This window comes from Typopeltis vanoorti, chromosome 12, assembly GCF_054136105.1.
Source record: "Typopeltis vanoorti isolate ZY-2024b chromosome 12, IOZ_Tvanoo_1.0, whole genome shotgun sequence".
In the NCBI taxonomy this organism is placed as follows: domain Eukaryota; kingdom Metazoa; phylum Arthropoda; class Arachnida; order Uropygi; family Thelyphonidae; genus Typopeltis; species Typopeltis vanoorti.
Window position 1 is genome coordinate 55,357,410 of NC_143560.1, and position 23,445 is coordinate 55,380,854.

Below are 23,445 nucleotides of genomic sequence, written 5' to 3' on the forward strand. Positions count from 1 at the left end.
GTAATTACAGCACTTAATTCCTATTACTACAGCTTCTTACTTTACTCCATGCTGCTAAATAGCTATCTCCTCATCTCTTCTTAATCTAATTACAACACTTAATTCCCATTACTACAGCCTCTTACTTTAATCTGTGCTGCCATGAGTGCTCCGACCCCCACCCCTCTCTCTTCACCGCACTATCGTGAATGCTTCTGGTCTACTGATTCCCTGTATTCAGTACTCATATCAATTCCATCTCCCCTTGAATACCATAGCACACGCACCACCACGCTCGCGCTATCTAGTTTTAACTCCGTCTCCATGACAACTATTGAAGCAGTACATAAGCATAAGCATTACAAAACATTTTACCTTTACATACATACAGAAATAAAATAAAATGATATTTTTCAATTCAAATAATATACAATTAAATAAGATGAACACAAATTATTCTACTATTAATATAGGAATAAATAAAATAATCTGAACGTTATTTTTATACAGAGTTCTTTCCATTATTTATACATATCTTAGATTAAATAATTAAAAAAAAAACTCAAAGGTAATTATATGAATAATAGTTTAAGCAAGAGACAAACAATATTTGCAAGTCTTGCTTGTGTTATGGAAGATCATGTTGGATTCTGAAAGAAATACCAATAACTTTAATTTCTCTTCATTCAGAATCCAACAGGATAATGTAAATCCTTGTCTCACACCAGATTTAACATTAAACCATCTTCCTGTACTTCATTCAATTCTGACTGCTGACTTACAACTCAAATAAAGACTAAGTATTGCTTGATATAATGACCCATTGACACCATATAACTGTACCTTATTGAATAGCTTCTCTCTTGGCACCTTTTCATATGCCTTTTCCAGGTCGACAAAACTTAAATACATCTCTTTGTTATATTTCCATGCTTTCTCAACTATTTGTCGTAAAGTGAGGATCTGATCCTGACAGCCTCTATTTGGCCTGTATCCAGCTTGTTCTTCAACAAGCTTTTCTTCCACAATTCTTCTCAACCGTTTCTCAAGTATACTTGCATAGATCGTGCCAAGAACACTCAGTAGGAAAATACTTCTGCAATTCTCACATTCAGTTTTATTTCCCTTTTTATATATGGGTACTATTAGAGCTGTACTCCAATCATCGGGAATTCATCCCTCTGTCCAGGCTTTCTGAACTATGCAGTGCAGCCACTGTAAGACTTTTATACCACTACTCCTGCTGTCTTTCCACATTTCAAGCCTTTGATGGCTTTTTCTACTTCAAGTATGGATATGTATTCCTGACTGCATGCATGGTCGGTGTTTTTTTACCACTGTGCTATCATCACTGCTTGTTTCTTTTAGCAGTTTTTCAAAGTAATTACTCCACACTTCAAAGGATATCTTTTTCTCCTGTTTTCATGTCACCTTTATCATCTCTAACTCCTTTTATAGCACTCTTTCCTCCATTTCTAAGCTTCTTCAACAACCTCCAGAATATCTTACCACCTTCTTGATATTTATTTTCTATGTTCTTGCCAAAGTCCTCCCATGACTTTTGTTTAGCTAGTTTTACACAGTGTTTAGCTTTCTTGCATTTGTCTCTGTATTCTCTAAGAGCAAAAGCTGACTTATTTGCCAGGAACTTTTGATATGCTTTCTTCTTTTCCTTCACTGCCTCTTTAACTTCCTGTGTCCACCATGGAGTTCTGATTTTTCTATCCTTGCAGACAACCTCACCACATGCCTCTCTGGCAGAATCAATCAATGTTTTCTTCAGAGTTTGCCACTGAATCTCCAAGGTTTGATTCCTGTTCTCAAACTCTTTCATTTTTTCTTCAATAATCTTTGTGTATTTTAGTTTACAGTTCACATCTGAGAGCTGCTCAACTTTTATTCACTTTAAAACTTTCTTACATGTTATTCTTTTCAATATGAAATTCAATTTTATCCTGCTCAAGACTAAATAGTGATCGCTTCCAATTTCAAATCCTCTGTACACTCTGGTGTCCTGCACCAGGGAGAAAACATCACTATCAACAATAACATAGTCAATGAGACTTTTCTTATTCCTTGCCTCTTCTCTCCATGTGAATTTGTGCACATTTTCATGTTGTAACATGGTGTTAGTAATAACCAGTCTATGTCCTGAGCAGAAATCCAACAGGTATTTGCCATTATTATTAGCTTTGCTCTTTTCTCCAAATTTTCCCAAAATATTTTTGTATGTCTGACAATCATTTCCTACTCTGCTATTTAGATCCCCAACAAGGACGAACTTTTCCTTTTTCATTGTGTCAGTTGCTTTTTCTAAAGCCTCAAAAAATTCCTCCACTTCTACCTTAGTAGAACCTTCTATGGGCACATAGGCACAAATAAGTCTCATTGTCCAATTCCCCATTCTGATATTTGCCCACATCACTCTACTTGAGACTGCCTGCCATTCAAGAAGATTAGCCTCGTATTTTGTGTTGAATACTATGGCTACTCCTTCTTTTCCTTGATTGTCATTTCTTAAATATAACATTTTGCATTTATTGCTCAGAAAGATCTCACCAGTTTTTGTCTTTTTTGTTTCAGTCACTCCTATTATGTCGATCTGGGTGCTTAAGGGTCAACGCTGTATAACTGAGAGGAGACCTCCACATAGCCTTTAAAGGAATGTGGAGAACCGACCAGGGCTTCTGACCTAATGTCCAATCCTCACCTTCTCGTGGTGCACCCTGTTGGGTATCTACCTGGATACTGAATGAATGAGGATGGACTGGCAATTTGGGATTTAGTCGATCAAATTGTATTCTTATTGGCTTAAACCAATATAGAAAAAGTTTATCAAACTGTGAGATAACATTTTCACAAATAATAAGAAAACACATAAATATTTAAAAAAATACATAGAAAAGAAAGCAATGCATCCTACCATAATGCTTTATGATTCTTTTACGGCTATCAGTAATAGATGCTTTTTTATTAAAGCACCTAATACTGACATTAGCTATTTCATGACCTTTCCTTTTGAAGAAAATATATATGTAAAAATAAATGTAAATTATAGTTTAATAATTTAAAAAAAATTAAAATGTAACAAAAATTTAAATGAAAAATATCCGGTTGCATGCAAAGTGCCACACATTTGCCTTGTTCAATAACACAAAGTTCTGTATTCAAATCCATAAACTTATTAGATGTACTAGTTTTGCTTTTGTTTGAAAGATATTCTCTAGCATGACTTTTCAATTTTTGAAGGTGCATCATAATTAGGTATATAATTCACCAATTCAAAAAATTATACTGAATCAGTAAAGTTTGCTTTGATGAATAAAAACTCTGTGCCATGTACAATACATGAAAAACAGAACATTTTCTTGCATTTATCAATTTGGTGCTTCTTGCATGATACAATCCTGAGTCAAAACGTTATGACCACTTACCTAGTAGTATGTTAGGCCACCTTTGGTTGCAATAATACTGTCTTGGCATTGACTCCAAACTGACCACAGAAGGTATCCTAAGGCAGGGACCCAGAAATCTGCCTGCTTACTTGCAATGAGTGGGTTATCAGAGATGAATGAATTTTCATGATCGTTCCACAAATGCATTCAAAATGTACTGGTTTATTTTCTTTGCTTAATTTACACAATTCTTTCATTTTAAAACATCACCTCATTCACTATGAGTTACTTGACCACAGATGGCCTGCAATGAATGTAATAAAGAAGATCCCCTCCCCCCACAACCAGGAGACAATATTTTACATAATTAATTTATTAACTTAATTCATTTGGTTCCTGCTGAAAGTTGTTTGCATGAAGATACTCTCAAAGATACCTCATTGATGTTTCTTAAATGTGAAGTAATTCCAATCTATGACAAAAGGCAGCACTATTTCTTACCTTCTGTTATAAAGTAAAGCTTATACTGCATCCACAGATTAATTTCAAAATAAACAGTGAAGTATTCTCAAACAACATTTTATTTTTCATAACTTGCAAATCATCACCATTCTTATAAAAATTACCACTGAAAAGTAATTTAACAAGACGATTTTCATTTATTTTCACTTTCATTTCACTGTCAACTGTAATTATCCCACTACTCTCTTTAAACCTTAAATAGGTATGTACTAATATTGACAAGTATTTTCATAATTCACAACATGAATTAGCTTCTTCTTCTTTGGCACTACAGCCCCATGTAGGGCCTTGGCCTCCCATTTTTGGGTTTCACAACTCAAAAATGGGTTTTTCAGTTGTGAAAAAATTCACGGGGGGGGTCGTTACCCCCATGCTCAAACATGTGCAATTGTCTGCAAAGCATTGTGTTCTTAAGACCGGTTTGCCTGCTTTGCGGGAGAAAAAACTCCAGATAAACTGGGAAGAAAAAAAACCCTGCGGTCCACGTCCAAGACCGGCTAACTTGGCTATGTCTGAGAAATATCCTTAGCTTCTCATGTCAGCGACAAGAATCGAATGCAGGACACACCTTTCCCAGGCATATGGTTGTGGAGCGCGTAACCACTCGGCTAACCGCGTGGACTCACATGAATTAGCTTAGTGTAATTATATACTTGAACATAGATGATAAAAAGGCTTTTTAATAGTGTTATTTAAAAAACAAATTATCTTGCAAAGATGAGCTGGAGGCCAGATCATATTGTTGACATTACATCATGAAAAGTTAGTTTGGCTCGGTTGCTACTGTTGCCCATTTGCTGTTGTTTTCACAAACTTTATTTTTTGTTGTTCCTATTGAATTATTTTTGTGGATAAGTTATATAAATTCATCCTCCATTATGGACAATTAATGAAATGAAATACAAACTGCACTTTTTTAGTTTTGTGAAGTGCAAAACTGAAGGTGAAGGTAAGAGACAAGAAAATATTAAAAATAATAGAGAAAAGTATTCTGTTGTGTTGTCAACTAAAAACAATCAAGCACTTTCAAGACAAATGGCTCAAGAAATTTAAGTGGTTATGCTATGAAAACGAAGTTGCATTCTGTAACATATAAAAATGGGGCAAAATTAAAGAGATGTGTCAGATGTTACAAATATTGCATAAAATTTGAATTTGGCTATATTAAATTCTATTAAATTTTTTCTCTCTCTCTCTCTCTCTCTCTCTCTCTCTTTCTGTGCATATAATATGAAATAATATATTATTAATAATATAATAATCTAAACACACACACACACTATGGGTGAGTAATTTTTTTTTTTTACAAGTAGATTTAAGTGGTATTTTTGGAGTTCTTTCCTGAGGTATTCTGAACCAACTAGACAATATTCTGGAAGTTAGTGATTGAGCAAGGCATTGCCATCAACTGGTGGATGTTGCATTCTACATGATCTCACAAACATTCGGTGGGATTCAAAGCAGAAGAATTAGGCAGTGAGGGAAGCACACATAATGCTTGGATATGCTCTTCAAAGCATGCTTGCACAATGAGCCTTGTGACATGGGCAATGTTTACTGGAAGGAGTAATTTGTTACATACCTAGAAAATACTGCACTGCAGATATCCCCCCCCCAAACCTGAAATATGAATGACAAGACAGATTTGTAATGTATACATAAAGCATTAAAGGTTATTACAAAACAGTTTGAATTATTCTTTATATAATGCAGTGGAGGGAATATCCATCCCGATATGACACAATTTTGAATTTAAAATAGTTAATGGAGTCTGTATTTCATATTCAGATTAAAAATCAAAGAACTGAAAAGCACAAAACTATCTAGTTAACGAGCAAATGGGATCTGATTCAGTCAGATTACAGGCTAAATCAAACTATCTAATACCAAATTAACTGTGATTATAACTGATGTGTTAAAGATCATGCGATCTCTCATGTGCAGGGTTAATATCAAAATCAAGCTCACAAGACCTATAACACAACAGTGACATGTCTAAATACTTGCTCTGAAAATAAATGGAATAGTCCTTTCTGGAACCTTCATTCCTACCAAATACAAAGCCTCTAACCACTGCCAAGCTTGATTTGTCAATAAGTGTGCCAAAGCTTTCCAAAATAAAAATGCAGCATATTTCTTAAATGGCTCAAGTCAAAATCTCCAGATCCACACTTAGACTAAAAAAAAGAAGTTTTGAAAGGGCCATAAACAAAATGCCTGCCTCCTGCTCAAAATAGCAAATGAGTCTTCTAATCCAATACTAAAGCTATTTGGCACAACTCCTGCTCTTTTAAGCTTACACACATACACCTTTCTCTGTCACAATTAGACAGTATCAAGAGGACATCACATAAAGAAAGGTTCTTAACATCATTGTTTAGATGACAAAGGAAGATCATTTCCCACCATACCATGAACAACTCATTGCAAGCTTCCTGTGATCTAGTGCCAGAAAGACCACAAAAATTCTCAGTAATGCAAATACTAATGTATCATGGTCTAGATCAGGGATTCTTAACCTATGGTAAGCATACCATGCCAGGTGGTACGAAAACAGATTTGTTTACTGATACATCTAATATCTTGAATTAAATATAGTGGTACGCCACTGGAAAAGGTTGAGAACCCCTGGCCTAGATAGTATCCTGATCCAACTATGCTAAAAACTTGTATTCCATAATTAACATCCACTGCCTGTAAAAAGTTACATACTTATCTGGCATCAACTCAACAGCGTGGAAAAAAAAATCCATATTCAACCATTTCTAAAAACAGATAGATAAAAGTCAGCTATCAAACTATTATCCCACTGCCTTCAGCTTGCTTCTCTTGCAAATAATGTAGAAGGTCATTAACAGCCAAATTCTTCACTTCTTTCATTCTCATTCCACAGCTGATCTCCTAGCCAACCTTACTGGCCTTGGATAAACCACAGAAAGGGCTGAAAAAGTCATATGGTTGCTCTTGATGTTTTCAAGGGATTAAACTTGGTATAGAAGTATTTTTACAAGCTAAATCTTACTTTTTGCAAGGTAGATTGCCAGTTTCTGTCATCAGATTTATCTATCAGTGCTGAGTTACACCAAGACACTTTCACCTACACTCTTCCTCCTATACATTAACAATTTTCTCTTTCTAACCTTAAATAATATTCAGATTTTACTAGCAATATATCTCATTCCTTTTATTCGTTCAACAAACTTATGAGGTTTATATGACTGAAGATTCACAATCTTATAACCAATATCTTAAACAGTGATCTGTTTAAATAATCTCCTTGAGGAGAAAATAATCATAAATTTCAGTATCTGTCAGGATCTCTGAGAGATACTGAAAGTGGTGATGAGGATTTTAGAAAAGCTAGTAAGAGCTCATATACCGAAATGGGTTGACAGACACTATGTATTTTGCAATGAACAGGATGAGTTTACTAAGGGAAGGTCATGTTTCATCAACTTGCTCACATTTTATGACGATGTTACTGCTGAATTAGACAAGGAGAAGGGATACACTATGAAACTTTGGGACTTTGCTGAGACTTCTTGCATGATACAGCATGGAAAACTTTTGCATAAACTGGAGCAAATGGGATTGAATATTACACATCAAACTACCTGACACATCAAAAAGTAGTGTATGGGAGATGTGACTTGACTTGACAGGATTTAAGGTGACTAGTAGTATAGGTGATCAGTCCTTCATCCATTGTTATTCAATCTTTAATTAAGATACTAGGAAGAATCTGACAGGAGATATACAACTATTTGCTGATGATGCAAAGATAGGCAAGGATAATCAAGAATGCAGCTGATATGCAGACTCATTTGAATAGGTGAAATTGTGGGCAGGTGAGAATGACTTTGATTTCAATGTTAGTAAATGTAAAGTTATGCACCTTGGTGTAACGAGATATCTGATAGCATATTATATTGGTGAGATTATGCTATAAGAAACTGATCAGGCTCAGGAGCTTGGAGTTATACTAGACAGGAAGATGTAGTTCAACAACCACAAATGATTTCAATACAAGTCGGAGGATAACTGTAATGCTGAAATGAACTTCAGCATATGCATGGATAAGGAAGTCCTTTTGCCTCTTTACAATGCTTTGATACACTTGGACTACTGTAAACAGGTATGATCTGGTTTCCCTGATGATGCTAATACAGTGTAGGAAAAAAAAAAGAGCGTTAAAGATGATACTGGGATTGTGGAATACAAACTCGATATCATCTTTAACAGATTGAGAATTTGTGAATTACAGACACTGCAAACAGGAGAAAGAGGGGTGATATGAATGAGACTTACAAACTTTTTGATAGGGTCATTAGAGGATACCAGTAGATGAGATTTTTCATTTTATGGAGTGTAAGGAGATAACAAGAGGGCATCCATGGAAGTTAAGAATGCATGAAGTCAAGAAGGGGAAAAGAGAGAACTAGATTTTTCTCTCATAGAGTGGTGCGTGATTGGAATGATTGCATCAGGAGGCAGTGAGTGTATGTAGTGTGAATGAATTAAAAAAAAAAAAAAAAAGGTATGACAGCTGGTATAGGTGATATGTGGCCTCCTTTGAGGTCTCTCTTAATAATAATTTCACTGTTATCGAAGCGCAATAAAAAACCTCAAAAAAAAAAAAAAACCTTACTTCAACTCTCTCTCTCTCTCTCTGTTGATAATATTTCAGTGAGCATACTATTCTCTTCTGGTTGAGTTCACATGTAGTCTTTCCTACACAAACACATCGCATTACATCCATAACTTCCAAAACATTTACTGTTCTCTTTCATTCTAAACACTAATTCTCTTATAACACTTTATATATCCCAAATCTATCCAATCCAACTTAGATTACTATTCTCATATTAAGAGTAGTGCATCATCATCAAAAACCTAAGAATGTTTGATGTTATTTTAAAGAGGAATAATCTGCTTAATAGATGATCAAATCTTCACAAACTCTCTCCAGCTGCTTTCTCACAGATACTGTTCAAAAAACACCTTCTACTAGAATAAAAAGGTGGCACAAAATAAATTCTCAGCTCTGGAGTACAAACCTTCAGAACTGGAGAAATGTAAAGTGGAACAAAGGATTTTGATACCCAGATTAAACATGATTCCTCAGATCTTTCTAGTAAAAAAATCGAGTGATATTATTCTTGAAAAGCGAGAGTTAGAGAAGACTTTAAGAGGAATACTGTTCTAAGTTTTTCCACTTGGTTTAATCCTTTATCCTGGCTCCCACTGACAAGACCTCAATAAAGTTTGAAATCGGTCTGGATAGTGACCCTTCCCATAATGCATAGCATTACACATATCCTTGCGGACATGTATAATGTCCGCAAGGATATGTGCACTTTGCATTATGGGATACTAACAAGTGATGTGAAGTCATTAGCCTTTATTTACAAGTTGCCCCAGTCCTGAAAATACTTCAGGCGCAAACTTTGTTTGCTTACACTCGAATAAAGGATTAAATCAAGTATATAATTTCTTGCCATCTTTAATTTATAATACTGTTCTAGAAAAGACAAGTATATGGAATGATAGAGGACAAGGAGAAGTAAGTTCGGGGGTGAGAGATGGACTGTAAAAATATGTTAAGCAGCTGCTGCTTGTGTTCTGACAAACTAAGTGAAAAGCAGAGGAATGATGGGTACTAGTTCGGTGAATCAGTGCCTATAAAAGTACCCATGGAAAAGACACAAGACCAAAACATATCTATAAGAGAGCAGTCGAAGTAAAACAAAAATCAATGATTAGTTAAACTCACCTCCTCTGGACAGTATAAAAAAATGTTTAGGGAGGTTTTTGGTGTGCTATTCAAAACTGTAAAAAGGATTCTAAGTTTGTGCAGATAGTAGATGGATGAGTGAAAGCCAGCCTTTTGGGCTGTTTTAAAAAGGCTAAAGGTAGCTGAGCTCTTTTTTTGCTAAAAAAACAGCAACGTTATTTTGTTGGCACCAAAGGTAACTAAGTTATTCTCACACCCATGATAAAAGTTTAATGGAGTGAAACAGCACTAGAAAATGATTAAAAATAGTATTTAATGCCTCTGATATTTCATCTAATTTGCAGAGACATCATCAGAGAGTACAAATTAAGACGTAACACACAGACACACACAAAAAAGCAGCACAAAACAAACTGAAACATGTCCTAACTAGGTGAGGTACCCTCTACAAAGGGTACCCCACCTATAAAAAATACATTTGCAGTTATGACTATGGTCAATATGGCCTTGTAGACTATGCTTTGGATAAAGCTCACAAAATCAACTGGAAAAAAACCATCATGCTCCATCACAGTAAATTTAGAAGAGAAGACTGTTTTTAAAATCTGCTGCTGCTTTTAAAAATCAGCCTAATTTGAATATATATGGTTGCATAAAACTTCCCAAAATATGGGAAACATTAATACTTCAAGATCTTAGTTACATATGAGGCCATTTACCTCTGGCATTTCTGCAGAACTGACCATTATCTCATTCAGTAAGACAATACACTGTGTCATAAAAATGCTGCTGTAACTGCATGGTTTGTGTACATCACCATGTTTGACTTGACAGTATAGAGCCTTAATCTCAACCCTACTGAATATCTGTGAGATAAACTGGAGTGTCAGGAAAGGCTAAAGGTAACTGAGCTCTTTTTTTGCTAAAAAACAGCAAGGCTATTTTGTTGGCACCAAAGGTAACTAAGTTATTCTCACACCCATGATAAAAGTTTAATGGAGTGAAACAGCACTAGAAAATAAGATGTCAAGGGACATCCATCCCACAACAGTCTAGGAGCTAATTACATACCTACAGAAAGAGTGGTCCAAAATTCCCATTGAACACTATCATACGCTTCATCTTAGGATTGCTGCAGTCATCACAGTGAAAGGAGGTCCTACATCTTTAGGTAGGTGCCATGGCTGTTTGTTCCTCACACTATGGTGTCCATTGACTTCTTTCCAAGCAGTGTACACACACACACACACACGTATGCTTAAGAGCAAGTGACTGACAATGCAGAAATCTCAGAATATTATGAAAAATAAAGGAGCTATGAAACTATTATGGGGGTGCTTAAGGGTCAAAGCTGCATAACTGAGAAGAGACCTCCACATAGCCTTTAAAGGAATGTGGAGAACCGAGCAGAGCTTCTGACACTTAATGTCCAATCTCTTCAACTTCTCGTGGTGCACCCTGCTAGGTAACTACCTGGATACTGAATGAATGAGGATGGGCTGGCAATTTGGAATTTAGCCAACCAAATTGTATTCTTATTGGCTGAAACCAAAATATAAAATGATGGTACAACATGACAGAATTTCATGCCAGCTGAGTCGTCGCCCGGTTAAACAATACCCCCATTGTTTTTGCCAGGAAAGAACAAGGGTGAACAGAAAAAGTCAGTTACTGGAACAAATCCTGAAACACATCCTAACTCAACATCACCAGAGTTTAAGATCGGTACTATCAACTACTGGACAATGAGACTTATTTGTGCCTATGGTCACACAGAAGGTTCTACTAAAGGAGTGGAGGAATTTTTTGAGGCTTTAGAGAAACCAACTGGCATCAAGAAGCCTGAATGGCAAAGAAATGGAGCTAGCGGAGGAATTGAATAAGTACCAGATCGACATAATAGGGGTGAATGAAACAAGAAAGACAAAATCTAGTGAGATTTTTCTGAGCAATAAATACAAAATGTTATATTTGGGCAATGACAATCAGGAAAAAGAAGGTGCAGCTATAGCATCATCATCATCATCAAATTCCTGCCATGTACCCTCAAGGGGTGTACAGGATATGATAGTGCTACATGAAAAAAATTACATCATTACTAACTTCCTATCTACAATTTTCCTCCAAATCAGTCTGTTACTTGTCAAGACTCCAACATTATCAGATCTTATATTTCTATCGTCTAAAGCACTTTGTACCGTATCAATCCACCTATATCTTGGTCTTCCTCTGGGTCGTTTTCCTGCCAACCTGGCAGAGAACACTTGTTTTGCTAATCTTTCTTCACCCATTCTGTTTAAATGACCATACCACCTGAGATTAGCTCTGCTAACGCATTCCTGGATGCTGACAATGTCAAGTTCTTTCCTAATATCCTCATTTTTAATATGATATTGCCATTGATGCCATCTGTTCACGCCTCTAATCTTTTCTCAGGGCTCTCAAATCTGCGGTCTCTAGTCTTTGGTCAAGTGTTTTACTTCTGACCCAGCTCTCAGATCCATAAGTTAAAACTGGTTTGAACACTGTCTTGTATACAGGTAATTTAGTGTTCCGACTAATTTCTCTCTTATTCCATATAAATTTATTCAATTGACTTCCCACCATACCAGAGCTTTGCTGATTCCGTTGTCAATTTCTATATTTAATTTACCATCTTCAGTAAAAATCGTGCCTAAGTAGCTGAAATTATTATTATTATTATTATTCAGGCCTCCATGGAGTCAAAAGACTCATCATGGGAGGTCCTTCCTAAGAACATAAAGTCTGTCAAGACTCATCGAGGGGAGGTTCCCCCTAAGAAACACAAAGTCTATCATACCACTCCTTAAACTCATTGACCGTTCTTGCCCTCACCACTCTATCAGGCAATGCATTCCACGGCTCAACCACCCTCCATGCAAAGAAACCACTCCTCACCCTCTTGCTCACAGTTTCCTTTCGTAACTTCCAGGGATGGCCTCTTGTCATCACTCCTTCCCGCTCTTCAACCAAGTGAAAGAACTCCCCAGTGTCAACCCTGTAACCACCTCTCAACAGTTTAAAAGTCTCAATCATATCACCTCTCCTTCTTCTATCCGCCAAACTCTGCAGATGCTTTACTTGTTCCACAGGTTCTCCATTCACAACACAGTTGACATTTTCAATGATTCTGCCTATTTTCATTGTCTTTGTCTTTTTATTTCTGACCTTCATATCATATCTATTACAACAGCTATTCAATTTATTCAGAGAATCTTGCAGACTTGTAGCGGATTTATTTAGAAGTAAAAAATCATCCGCATAAAGCAAAGAGCTGACATTAACATCTCCAATTTTGATATCATGTTTAATACCACTTTCCTTCATAATGTGATCCATATAGATAATGAATAGCAGAGGGGATCATGTACATCCTTGTCTCACACCAGATTTAACATTAAACCATCGTCCTGTATTTCCTTCAATTCTAACTGCTGACTTACAACTCAAATAAAGACTAAGTATTGCTTGATATAATGCCCCATTCACACCATATAACTGTAGCGTATTGAATAGATTCTCTCTTGGCACCTTGTCATATGCCTTTTCCAAATTGACAAAACTTAAATACAGATCTTTGTTATATTCCCATGCTTTCTCAACTATTTGTCGTAAAGTGAAGATCTGATCCTGACAGCTCTATTTGGCCTGAATCCAGCTTGTTCTTCCACAATTTTTCTCAACCGTTTCTCAAGTACACTTCTGTGACAGAAGTGTACACAGACATGTTTTTCTGTTGAAAACCTGAACCCATTACTAAGAACGCAACTGACTGCTTATTGAAATTGTCTCTCAGTTATCCTCATGTTACAAAAGTGATAGTAAATTGTGAAGTCATCAACACATGGAGCTGTCTACAGTGGGAGGAAGCACTGTTCAGTGACTGAGTTAACTTTGATAGCAAGAAGTGTCACACTTAAGACAGTCTTACGAACACACCCCATTCTTGATGATATGGCTGAGATAGCATACATTCCACTCTGACTTGGAAAGCTCTCCCAGACGAAGTTTTTAATAAATACAGGAAGGCATCTTCTGAGACCTAGATCATAGAGATATTTTAATGTGCCATACTTCCAGGCTGTGTCATAAGCTTTTTCCATGTCAAAAGAAAATGGAAACCAGATGTTCTTGCTTCAGGAATATGCCAAGAATTCAGAAACTCTTCCTCTGTCAGTAGTCTATTGTATATTAAGAGGAGTTCCATAGAAGATGATGGATGATGTTTTATTTCATAATGGATGTCATTAGGACCTACTGCGCTAGGATGAGACAGTAAAAGAGCTCTTTTTAGTTCCTCCTTAACAGAGAACTGATTGTATGGTTCAAGCCGCTTTCTTTTCTCTTGCTGCTCTTCCAATATTAAAAATTCAGAAGGATATGAAGCTGTTGCTCAGATTCTGGCAAAATTTTCTCCTAAAGTTTATGCAATAGCTTTGGGATCAGCAACAACAACACATCTTATGGTCTAAGGCAGACAAACGGTGTGCTCTATATCTTTCATTTTACAGATTTTATCCTATACAATTTTTGCACTGGTTAATTGATTAATTGATGAGGTAAATTGGATCCAATAGTGTTATATGGTGATCAGCATTCATTTTAGTAAAATTATGGAGACTACAATCGTGTTAAGAATAATTAATTTAATTTCTCAACATTTTGACCTTCATGGTCATTATCTGGAGTACACACACACACACATATATATATAAAGACAAAGATACTGGCCAGCAGAATAACAGTTGATCAAATCATTGTCACTTTAGCATACCATTTGAAATGTAATATAGCTGGTCTTTGTATATATATGTGTGTGTGTGCACTCCCGATGATACTCTTAATGAGGGTTGAAACGTTTAGAAATTTTCACTGATAGGTGTCTGATTGGTTGTATCAGCATTAAATATTGCAAGATGGGTAAAAAGCATTCAGTCAGCCTGGTCCATTTTCCATGTGGGCATCCCTGTAGGAGAACATGGTCCCTGTGAAAACTTTGTGCAAAGAATAGAAAAACGATCGCTTCCATATATTTTCTCTTCAACATCCCATGTGAACAGTAGAAGAATGAAAGGGAAGCAAATTGTAAGGTCGATTGTAGAATGAGTGGGTAGGCATAATGGAAGTAAGCATCAAGTCTATTATTCGAAAAGGGAGAGATTATTATTGTCAAGGATTCATTCAATGATATGAACTTGTATATTTGTGTTGGCACTACCCCCACAGAGTATTGTGACCATTGAAGTCACCCATGAGTTCAGGTAGTTGCAAAATAAGGTTATCAATATCAATTTCATTTAACTCAGCACTCAGTGATAAATAAGTTGTTCATACTGTAAGAACATGAGCAGGACCCCCCCCCCCCCTCCAGTTCTGTCCTTGAGTACAACAGTGAATTCCTTAAGGCAGGATCCTTATTGAATCTTAAGCATGTTTTCTGTAAACAGAAAGGTTTGTATTTCTGCAGCAAAATCTTGATATTATCATTGTGGAAAAACCCACGACAGCTCCATTGTAAAAATTTTCCTATTGTTTTCGCTTTATAGACTTGTCTGGTTTTTGGAAGATTGAGGGCTTACCTTTGTCAGGTTTATAGTTATCAGTTTTTTTGGGAAGTATGCATGGCCAGGTGTCCATTTCTTCCACTGATAAAATATTCAACACATCTGATGTGTCAGGGTAAGATGGCAAGTTTAATTTACCTTTAGTAATATTGCCCTCTGGAGGGAATGATCTACAGTAGGTATAAGTCCAATTCAGGAAGCAAAAAAACCTTCATAAAAACAAAACATAGTTAGCATGGTTTCCTTATGGAAAATTTGCAAAATAGGCAAACCAGCATAAAAGAGAACATATTGCAAATGACAGATGTAGCAGACTATGTAACCTCCCTATTATAACTACGTTGATATAAGCTAAGTTGCTTACTTGTGAAAAACCTAGTACATTAAGAAGATAAGACTTACAGTTGAATTTTTTAACTGATATCTGTTTAAAATCTTTATTTATAGATAAATGACTATTCTTATCACGCTTTACAAAAACAAATAAACAAACTTTATGCAACATACAGTACATTACAGATCAGTAACCATTCAATAAGATTAATTCACAATAATGTTCAATTCAATACAAACTAAAGATGTACGAGGTGTGACAATTTAATTCCTGGAACGGCTGCGTAGTGTTGCCCGTGTGGTGATTTGGTTGGAGTCATGTAAGTAATCGTGTTTGTACATCTTTTAACTAATGCATGCATAAACCTCAAGCAGATAGAGCTATTTGTTAGTTGGCTATCTGGGGGGGGGGGTAAACTTTGGCATAAAAATTGTGTGATCGAAATTTGGAGCAGCGTGTTAACATTAAATTTTGTAAGAAAATCGGCAAAACTGGTACTGAAATGTTGGAGCTGTTGAAAGTGGCATATGGTATGGATGTTATGAAAAAGACAAATATCTTTGAGTGGCATAAGAGATTCAAAGCTGGAAAAGAAGACGTGAACGCATACCCAAGAAGTGGACAGCCAAAAACAAATACGATGGACGCAAATGTCAACAGAGTGCGAGATTTGGTACGGTCTGACAGATGATTAAGACTGTGATTAATGGCTGATGAACTGCAAATGAATGGAGAAAAAGACCTGAATTGTGGCCTGACAAGTGGAAACCATCAACAATGTGCCAAGCCATAGTGCACTCATCATGAGAGAGGTTCTGGCCAAAAAATCGATTACCGAATTAGGTCATCCTGCTTATTCACCCGACTCAGCTCCCTGTGTTTCTGGCTGTTTTCAAAACTAAAGACTGTGCTAAAAGGACAAAGATTTTCTGACATTGAGAATATCCAGCATTATGTGATAAAGGAACTCAAGAGTATTCTAGAAAAAGAGTTCCAGACCTGTTTCCAAAAATGGGAACACTGTCTAAACCAGTGTATAAATGCACAAGGGGACTACTTCGAAGGTGACAGTAGTTGCTAATATATAGTTCCGAACGTAGGTTTTTTTTTTTACAGGTGCATTCCTGTAAAACAGCGCTGGGAGATGCAGTTAGGCTTAATAGCCTTGCTAGTCAACCTACTAATAGTGAAACTACAAGCGATGCTGCTATATTCGTTTTACAATAAAATATCATTTTAACAAATATTTTATCAACATAATGATATTTATACATCTTTTATTCCATTTTCAGTTACTTAAACTAACAATAATATTTTCTGTAAACAAAATGATGTTGAAATATTGAAATATCTTAACATAAATATATTTATAAAAAATAACATTTCAGAAGTAGCAAAACTATTACTGTAATAAGAAAACTATTATCATTAATAGTTTCATACTAAAACCTAAAACAGCAACAATAATATGTTGCTGTTTTAGAACTGTTTTATTTTATGTAGGCAGCACTACTGTTGCCAGCTTTCAAAACATCAAAACAGTTATGTTATAACTGCTTTCAAATTACATTCACTTACCTGGTGTATCTGCCCAACCAGGATGCATGCAAGAGAAATGAATTCCAGGATAAAGTTCAGCATATCTCTCGGTCATAATCACCTGTTGTCGTTTTGTCTGTGCATATGCTACCAAGCCCTCATATGGTGTCATTCTTTCAAACTGTAGGTCATTTATATTAAGTCGCTGAATTAGCATTCCTCCTGATGAAACTGTAATCTTTATAATGAAGAATAAAAAAAAAAATAATAATAAAAATAATTTGAAATTTTTTGCACTTTTTTTAAAACAAATGTTAAGATAATGAGATTTTGCAAATGACTACAACTATGGCAATCTTGATAGGTATTATTCATTCCAGATTTAAGATTTGATCCCATGTTTCATATAACCTATAACTAAAAGCTTAAAATATATCATACATTAGAAGTCCTGATCAAAGCAGCAACAGATAATGGGTTTCTAAAAGTGGTTCAAAGAAGTTATATAATTCTAACATGAGAGAGAGAGAGAGAGAGTATTGTCTATCTTTAATGCAGTCCCTGAGTTTTTCATAATTAAATGTAATTACAACATTACAATTTCATAATTGTAATTAGAACAAATGTGTTCAATATTCAGAGCATATTATCAAAACAGAAAAAGAGAATGTGAATTCTGATTTGTTCAGCAGATACTGGATTTATTCAAGTTTCTTCAAATTACCATAATACTTTGTGTAAAATAGAATTTTAAAATATTTAAAATTTTAAATAGATTCCAACATTATCAGATCTTATATTTCTGTCTTTAAAGGCACTTTTTACTGTATTAATCCATCTACATCTCGGTCTTTTGACTGCCAACCTGGCAAAGAAAACTTCTTTTGCTAATCTTTCCTCTGCCATTCTGTTTAAGTGACCATGCAATCTGATGTTACATCTACTAATACATTCCTAACAATGGCAAGTTCTTAACAAATATCCTCATTTGTAATGTGATATACTGCCAATCTGTTCACTCCACTAATCTTTCTCAGAACTCTCATATTAGACATCTCAGTCTCTATTCAAGTGTTTTATTTCTAACCCAGCTCTCAGATCCATAAGTTAAAATTGGTTTGAACACTGTCTTGTACACAGCTAATTTAGTGTTTTGACTAATTTCTTTTTTAATTCCATATAAATTTATTCAGCTGACTTCCTACCATACTTGCATTACTAATTCTGTTTTCTATTTCATTATTTATCATCTTCACAAAATATTTTGTCTAAATAGCTGAAATGTTTTACTTGCTCTATAGGTTTGCCATTCAAGATGTAAAAGTTTTCGATGTTGCTGCCTATTTTCATCGTTTTTGTCTTTTTATTACTGATTTTCATACTAAATTTATTACAGCAGTTATTCGATTTAGTCAGGGAATCTTTCAGACTTGTACTGGATTTATTCAGAGGTGTACCATCTGCATAAAGTAAAGAGCTAAGATTAACATCACCAATTTTGATATCAGATTTAACACCACTTCCTTCATGTAATCCATATAGATAATGATTAAGAGTGGAGATAAGGTGCCTGCCCTTGTTGCACATCTGATTTTATACCAATCCATATTGTTAGACACCTGTACCTCCTTCGATTCTAAATGACTTACAGCTTAAATAGAAACTACATATTGCTTGATATAAAGTCCCATTTACACCATATAACTGTAGTGTTTTGGAGAGCTTTTCTCTTGGCACCTGCCTTCTCTGGTCATATGGTTTTTCCTGATCAACAAAACTTAAATACAAATCTTTGTTTTATATTCCAAAGATTTCTTAACTATTTGACAACCTCTATTTGATCAGAATCCAGTTTGTTTTTCACTAAGTTTCCCTTGCACAATTTTTCTTAGCCATTTCTCAAGTATACTTGTAAATCTTACCAGGGACACTCAGTAGGGAAATACCTCTGTAATTCTAACATTCAGTTTTATTTCCTTTTTTATACATGGATATTATGAGAGCTCTGCTACAATCATCTGTAATTCAACCTTCTGAATTATGCAATTTTATTTATTTATTCGGATGGGGGTTCTCATCATCCCTAAGGACTGGTTGAGCCCTCCTAGTGAAGGAGGGCCTCCATAGCTAAGTCAGTATAGACTTAGCTATGGAGGCTGAATTATGCAATACAGCTACTGTATAACTTTTATATCCCATATTGGAGCATTTCTGGTTGAATTTCATCTACTCCAGCTGCCTTTAATTACTTTTTCTATTTCAATTATGGATTTGAATTCCTGTTGGAAGTTTCCTACCACCATGCTGATATTGCTTGTTTCATTTAGTGGTCTTTCAAAGTAATTACTCAAGACATCTAGAATATCCTTGTTTACAGTTTTCATGACACATTTATCATCTCTGATTCCTTCACAGCACTTTTTCCTCCATTTCTAAACTTTTTCAATTTTCAATAGTCTCCAGAATATTTTGTCACCTACCCGATACTTATTTTCTATGCTCTTACCAAAGTCTTCCCATGAATTTTGTTTAGCTAATTTTACACAGTGCTTTGCTTTCTTACATTTTTCTCTGTATTATTTAAAAGCACAAGCTGACTTACTTGCAAGAACTTTCAATATGCTTTCTTCTTTTCCTTGACTATGTCTTTAACTTCCCGAGTTCACCATTGGCGTTCTGATTTTTCTATCCTTACAGAAAACTTCTCTGAATGAATCAATCAATGTTTTCTTTCAGTTTGCCAATGAATCTCCAAGGTTTGGTTCTTGTTTTCAAACTCTTTCATTTTTTTCTTCAATGATGTTTGTGTATTTGTGTCTACAATTCACCTTTGAAAGCTGTTCAAATTCGATTCATTTTAACTTTCTCTCCCTCTCACACACACTTCTTTTCAATATAAAATTTATAATTATATAAAATATTATATTATATAAAGAAAATTTTATATAAAATTTAATAAGAATATAAAATTCAATTTTATACTGCTCAAAACTAAATAATGATCACTTCCAATTTCAAATCCTCTGTATACTCTTATGTCCTGAAACCTAAAGCATCATTATCAACCATAACATAATCACTAAGCCTTTTCTTATTTCTTGCATCTTCTCTCCATGTGAATTTGTGCACATTTTTATGGTGGTATATGATGTTAATAATACCTAATCTATGTCCTGAACAGAAATCCAGCAGGCATTTACAATTATTATTAGCTTTGTGCTTTTCTTCAAATTTTCCCAAAATATGTCTGGTAATCATTTCCTACTCTGCTGCTTAGATTTCCAAGGACCACCTTTTTCATTATGCCAGCTCTAATGCCTAAAAAAAAATTCATCCATTTTTTTTTTTTTTTTTTCTTGGTAGAACCTTCTGTAGAACCAAAAGCACAAATAAGTCTCATTGTCCAGTTCCCCATTCTAATATCTGCCTACATCACTCTACTTGATATTGCCTGCCATTCAAGGAGATTCGCCTCGTATTTTGTGTTTGATACTATAGATACACCTTCTTTTTCCTGATTGTCATTACCTGAATATAACATTTTGTATTTATTGCTCAGAAAAATCTCACCAGATTTTGTCTTTTTTTTTTTTTTTTTTTGTATGTTTGTTTCAGTCACCCCTATTAGGTCAATCCGGTACTCATCCAATTCCTGAGCTAGCTCCATTTCTTTGCCATTCAGACTTCGTTGATAGCACCGATCTTAGTACCGAGTTGATAGTACTGATCTTGAACTCTGGTGATGTTGAGTTGGGGTATGTTTCAGGATTTGTTCCAGTTGCTGACTTTTCGCTGTTTGCTCTGGTTCCCTGGCAAAAACAACGGGGGCCTTGTTTAGCCAGCCAGCATGAAATGCTGTCATGTTGTACCATCATTTTATATTTTGATTTAAGTCAATAAGAATACAATTTGGTCAGCTAAATCCCAAATTGCCAACCCATCCTCAATCGTTCAGTATCCAGGTAGTTACCTAACAGGGTGCACCACAAGGTGGCGAGGATTGGACATTAGGTCAGAAGTCCTTAGTCAGTTCTCTGGATTCCTTTAAAGGTTATGTGGAGGTCTCCTCTCGGTTATACAGCTTTGATCCTTAAGCACCCATTATTAATTATATTAGCCATGTAAATAGTTTGTGGTTTCATTAAATATATAACCATTTTTATTTGGTTTTGAGTCAATCAGTTGTTGGATTCTAAAAATAAACGAAATTAGTCATTGCACCAATCAGATTGAAATGTATATTTACTTAACTCTTGGTGTAAAAACAGTCTCTTTACAGAGAGATATTAACATAATTGGCAGAGCTGACAGGATTTTTAACATAACACACATAACTGACATGAAAATATAACATCACATAAAAAAGCACAGCATAATATCATATGAAACAAACATATAGAACACAATTTTTAATTAGTTTCAAAATTAATGTATATTTTCAAAACCCAAAACACTTAAATGGCATAAAACAACAAAAGTCTTTCTCTCACTACTAAACAATATAATTAACTCTAACTATAAGGTAAACTGTATTTGACAAGAAATGATATTCCTGTTTCAATCTTTAATCAAGTACAAGGTGATCAAAATTAAAGTATCCCTGATTAACTCTTTCAACACCACACGTCAAGCAGAAGCAATATCTGAGAGGAAAAAAAAAAGTAGTTTCAAAATTCACCACCACAGGCACTATATGATGTACCAAATATAGATGTAGTAATTTTTCTGTGTAAATAGAAAAAGAAAAACAACACAAGCTTAAATAACATTTTTATTCACTGCCATTATGCATTCATTGTCAGTACTGTTATGTGCTGCCATTCCTGGTATGCTACAAAACTGTATTCTTTGCACAGTGTGTTCAATGGCAGAACACAGCTGGTAGGAACTGATGTTGTGCACATGCTGTGTTATGCTGTCTTTCAACACTGGCAGGTTCTCATGATGACCCTGATAAAATCTGTCTTTGAGACATCCCAAGCCAGACAGGGTGAATGAGGCTGCCATGCAGTGGGAAACACATGGCTGATCACTCTGGCTTCCATGAATATTCTCAAAGAATCTCCTGTATGGATTGAACGATGTGTGGAGGGGCCCCCATCCTGCATGAAAATGACTGAATTCATATACAAGCACTACTGTAGCTGTGACACAACAAACTTGTTTATCATATTGCAATACCTCTGGGCAGTAATTGAGCAGGTCACAGGACCTGACTGGTAAACATCCTCAAAGAAGAATGGTCCAATGACAAACGAAGATGTAAACCTGTGCCAAACAGTAACTTTGGGTGAATGAAAAGGAATTTGTTGGATGCATGCAGGTTTTGCTTAACCCATACCCAGCAATTGTGGGTATTCACAGGTCCATTCAGGTGAAAGCGAGCCTCATCTCCCCCACAAAATCATCCACAGCCATGAAGCATCTAACTCCGTTCGAGCAAGGAATGTTAAAGCAAATGTCAGTCGCCTTTCAAAATCCTGTGGGAACAACTCCTATGTCAGTGTTATCTTCAATGGGTAGAAATGAAGGATTTTTCAGACAGATGTGCAAGGCACATCCATGTGTCTTGAGACAGCATGTTCACTGCAGGAACCAATACTATTATTCATGGCACCTGCCAAGTTGCGTGATATGCAAATTCCACACATTTGGTGTTTACAAACCTTTATTGAGGTCTCATCAGTGGGAGCTAGGCTACTGATGAGACCTCAATAAAGGTCGAAACCGGTCTGGGTAGTGGCCTCTTGCCTTTAATACAAAACATCATGCATCTCCTTCTTGGAGATGTGTTTTGGCATTAAGGGTAAATATAAAGATTAGTGATCAGAGCTCATGCCACCTTTACCACGAGTTGCCTTGGTCTTGCACTACCTGTAGGATCAGCTAGACTTGCATCACTTGCAGGCGCAAACTTGACTTATTTGTCTGTTTGCTTACTTGGGAAATGGAGTAAAACCAGGTTTAAAAATTGCTTGGTATTCTTAACATTTATTATACCCAAGGTAAAATACTTTCTACACATATATATATATATATATATGTATCTTTTTAATGTTAGTTCCTTAAGAATATTCTTATTGTATGAAATTTTTTTGCATGGCATTAACATGATTAGCACTTCCAACCCAAGAAAAATTGTTGTAACCAATAGTTGTAAGAGGGCTAAGGAATTTTTTATAAAAACAATACTAATTTTTATCAGAGCCTGTAGAAGTGGCTTTTTTCCACCACACAACTCTAGACCATCCAAAGAATGACCAACGTTCGATTCTGGTCACTTTTTCTACACCTTTCTTCAACTGCTTCCCTAGTTAGTTGATCTCTGCATGGACAAGTGGGTTTTTATCTCCCAAC

General features: G+C 35.5%; 1 protein-coding gene across 1 annotated transcript in view; it reads right to left on the reverse strand.

Annotated features, from left to right (window-relative positions):
• The window catches only part of LOC150100803 (dehydrogenase/reductase SDR family member 12-like), a 149,900-nt gene that overhangs the window by 25,542 nt on the left and 100,913 nt on the right, over positions 1 to 23,445 (reverse strand). The window contains exon 7 of the mRNA XM_090401265.1: positions 17,128 to 17,326. Within this exon, the coding sequence (XP_090257391.1) occupies positions 17,128 to 17,326 (199 nt within the window). The remainder of the gene's footprint in view (positions 1 to 17,127; positions 17,327 to 23,445) is intronic.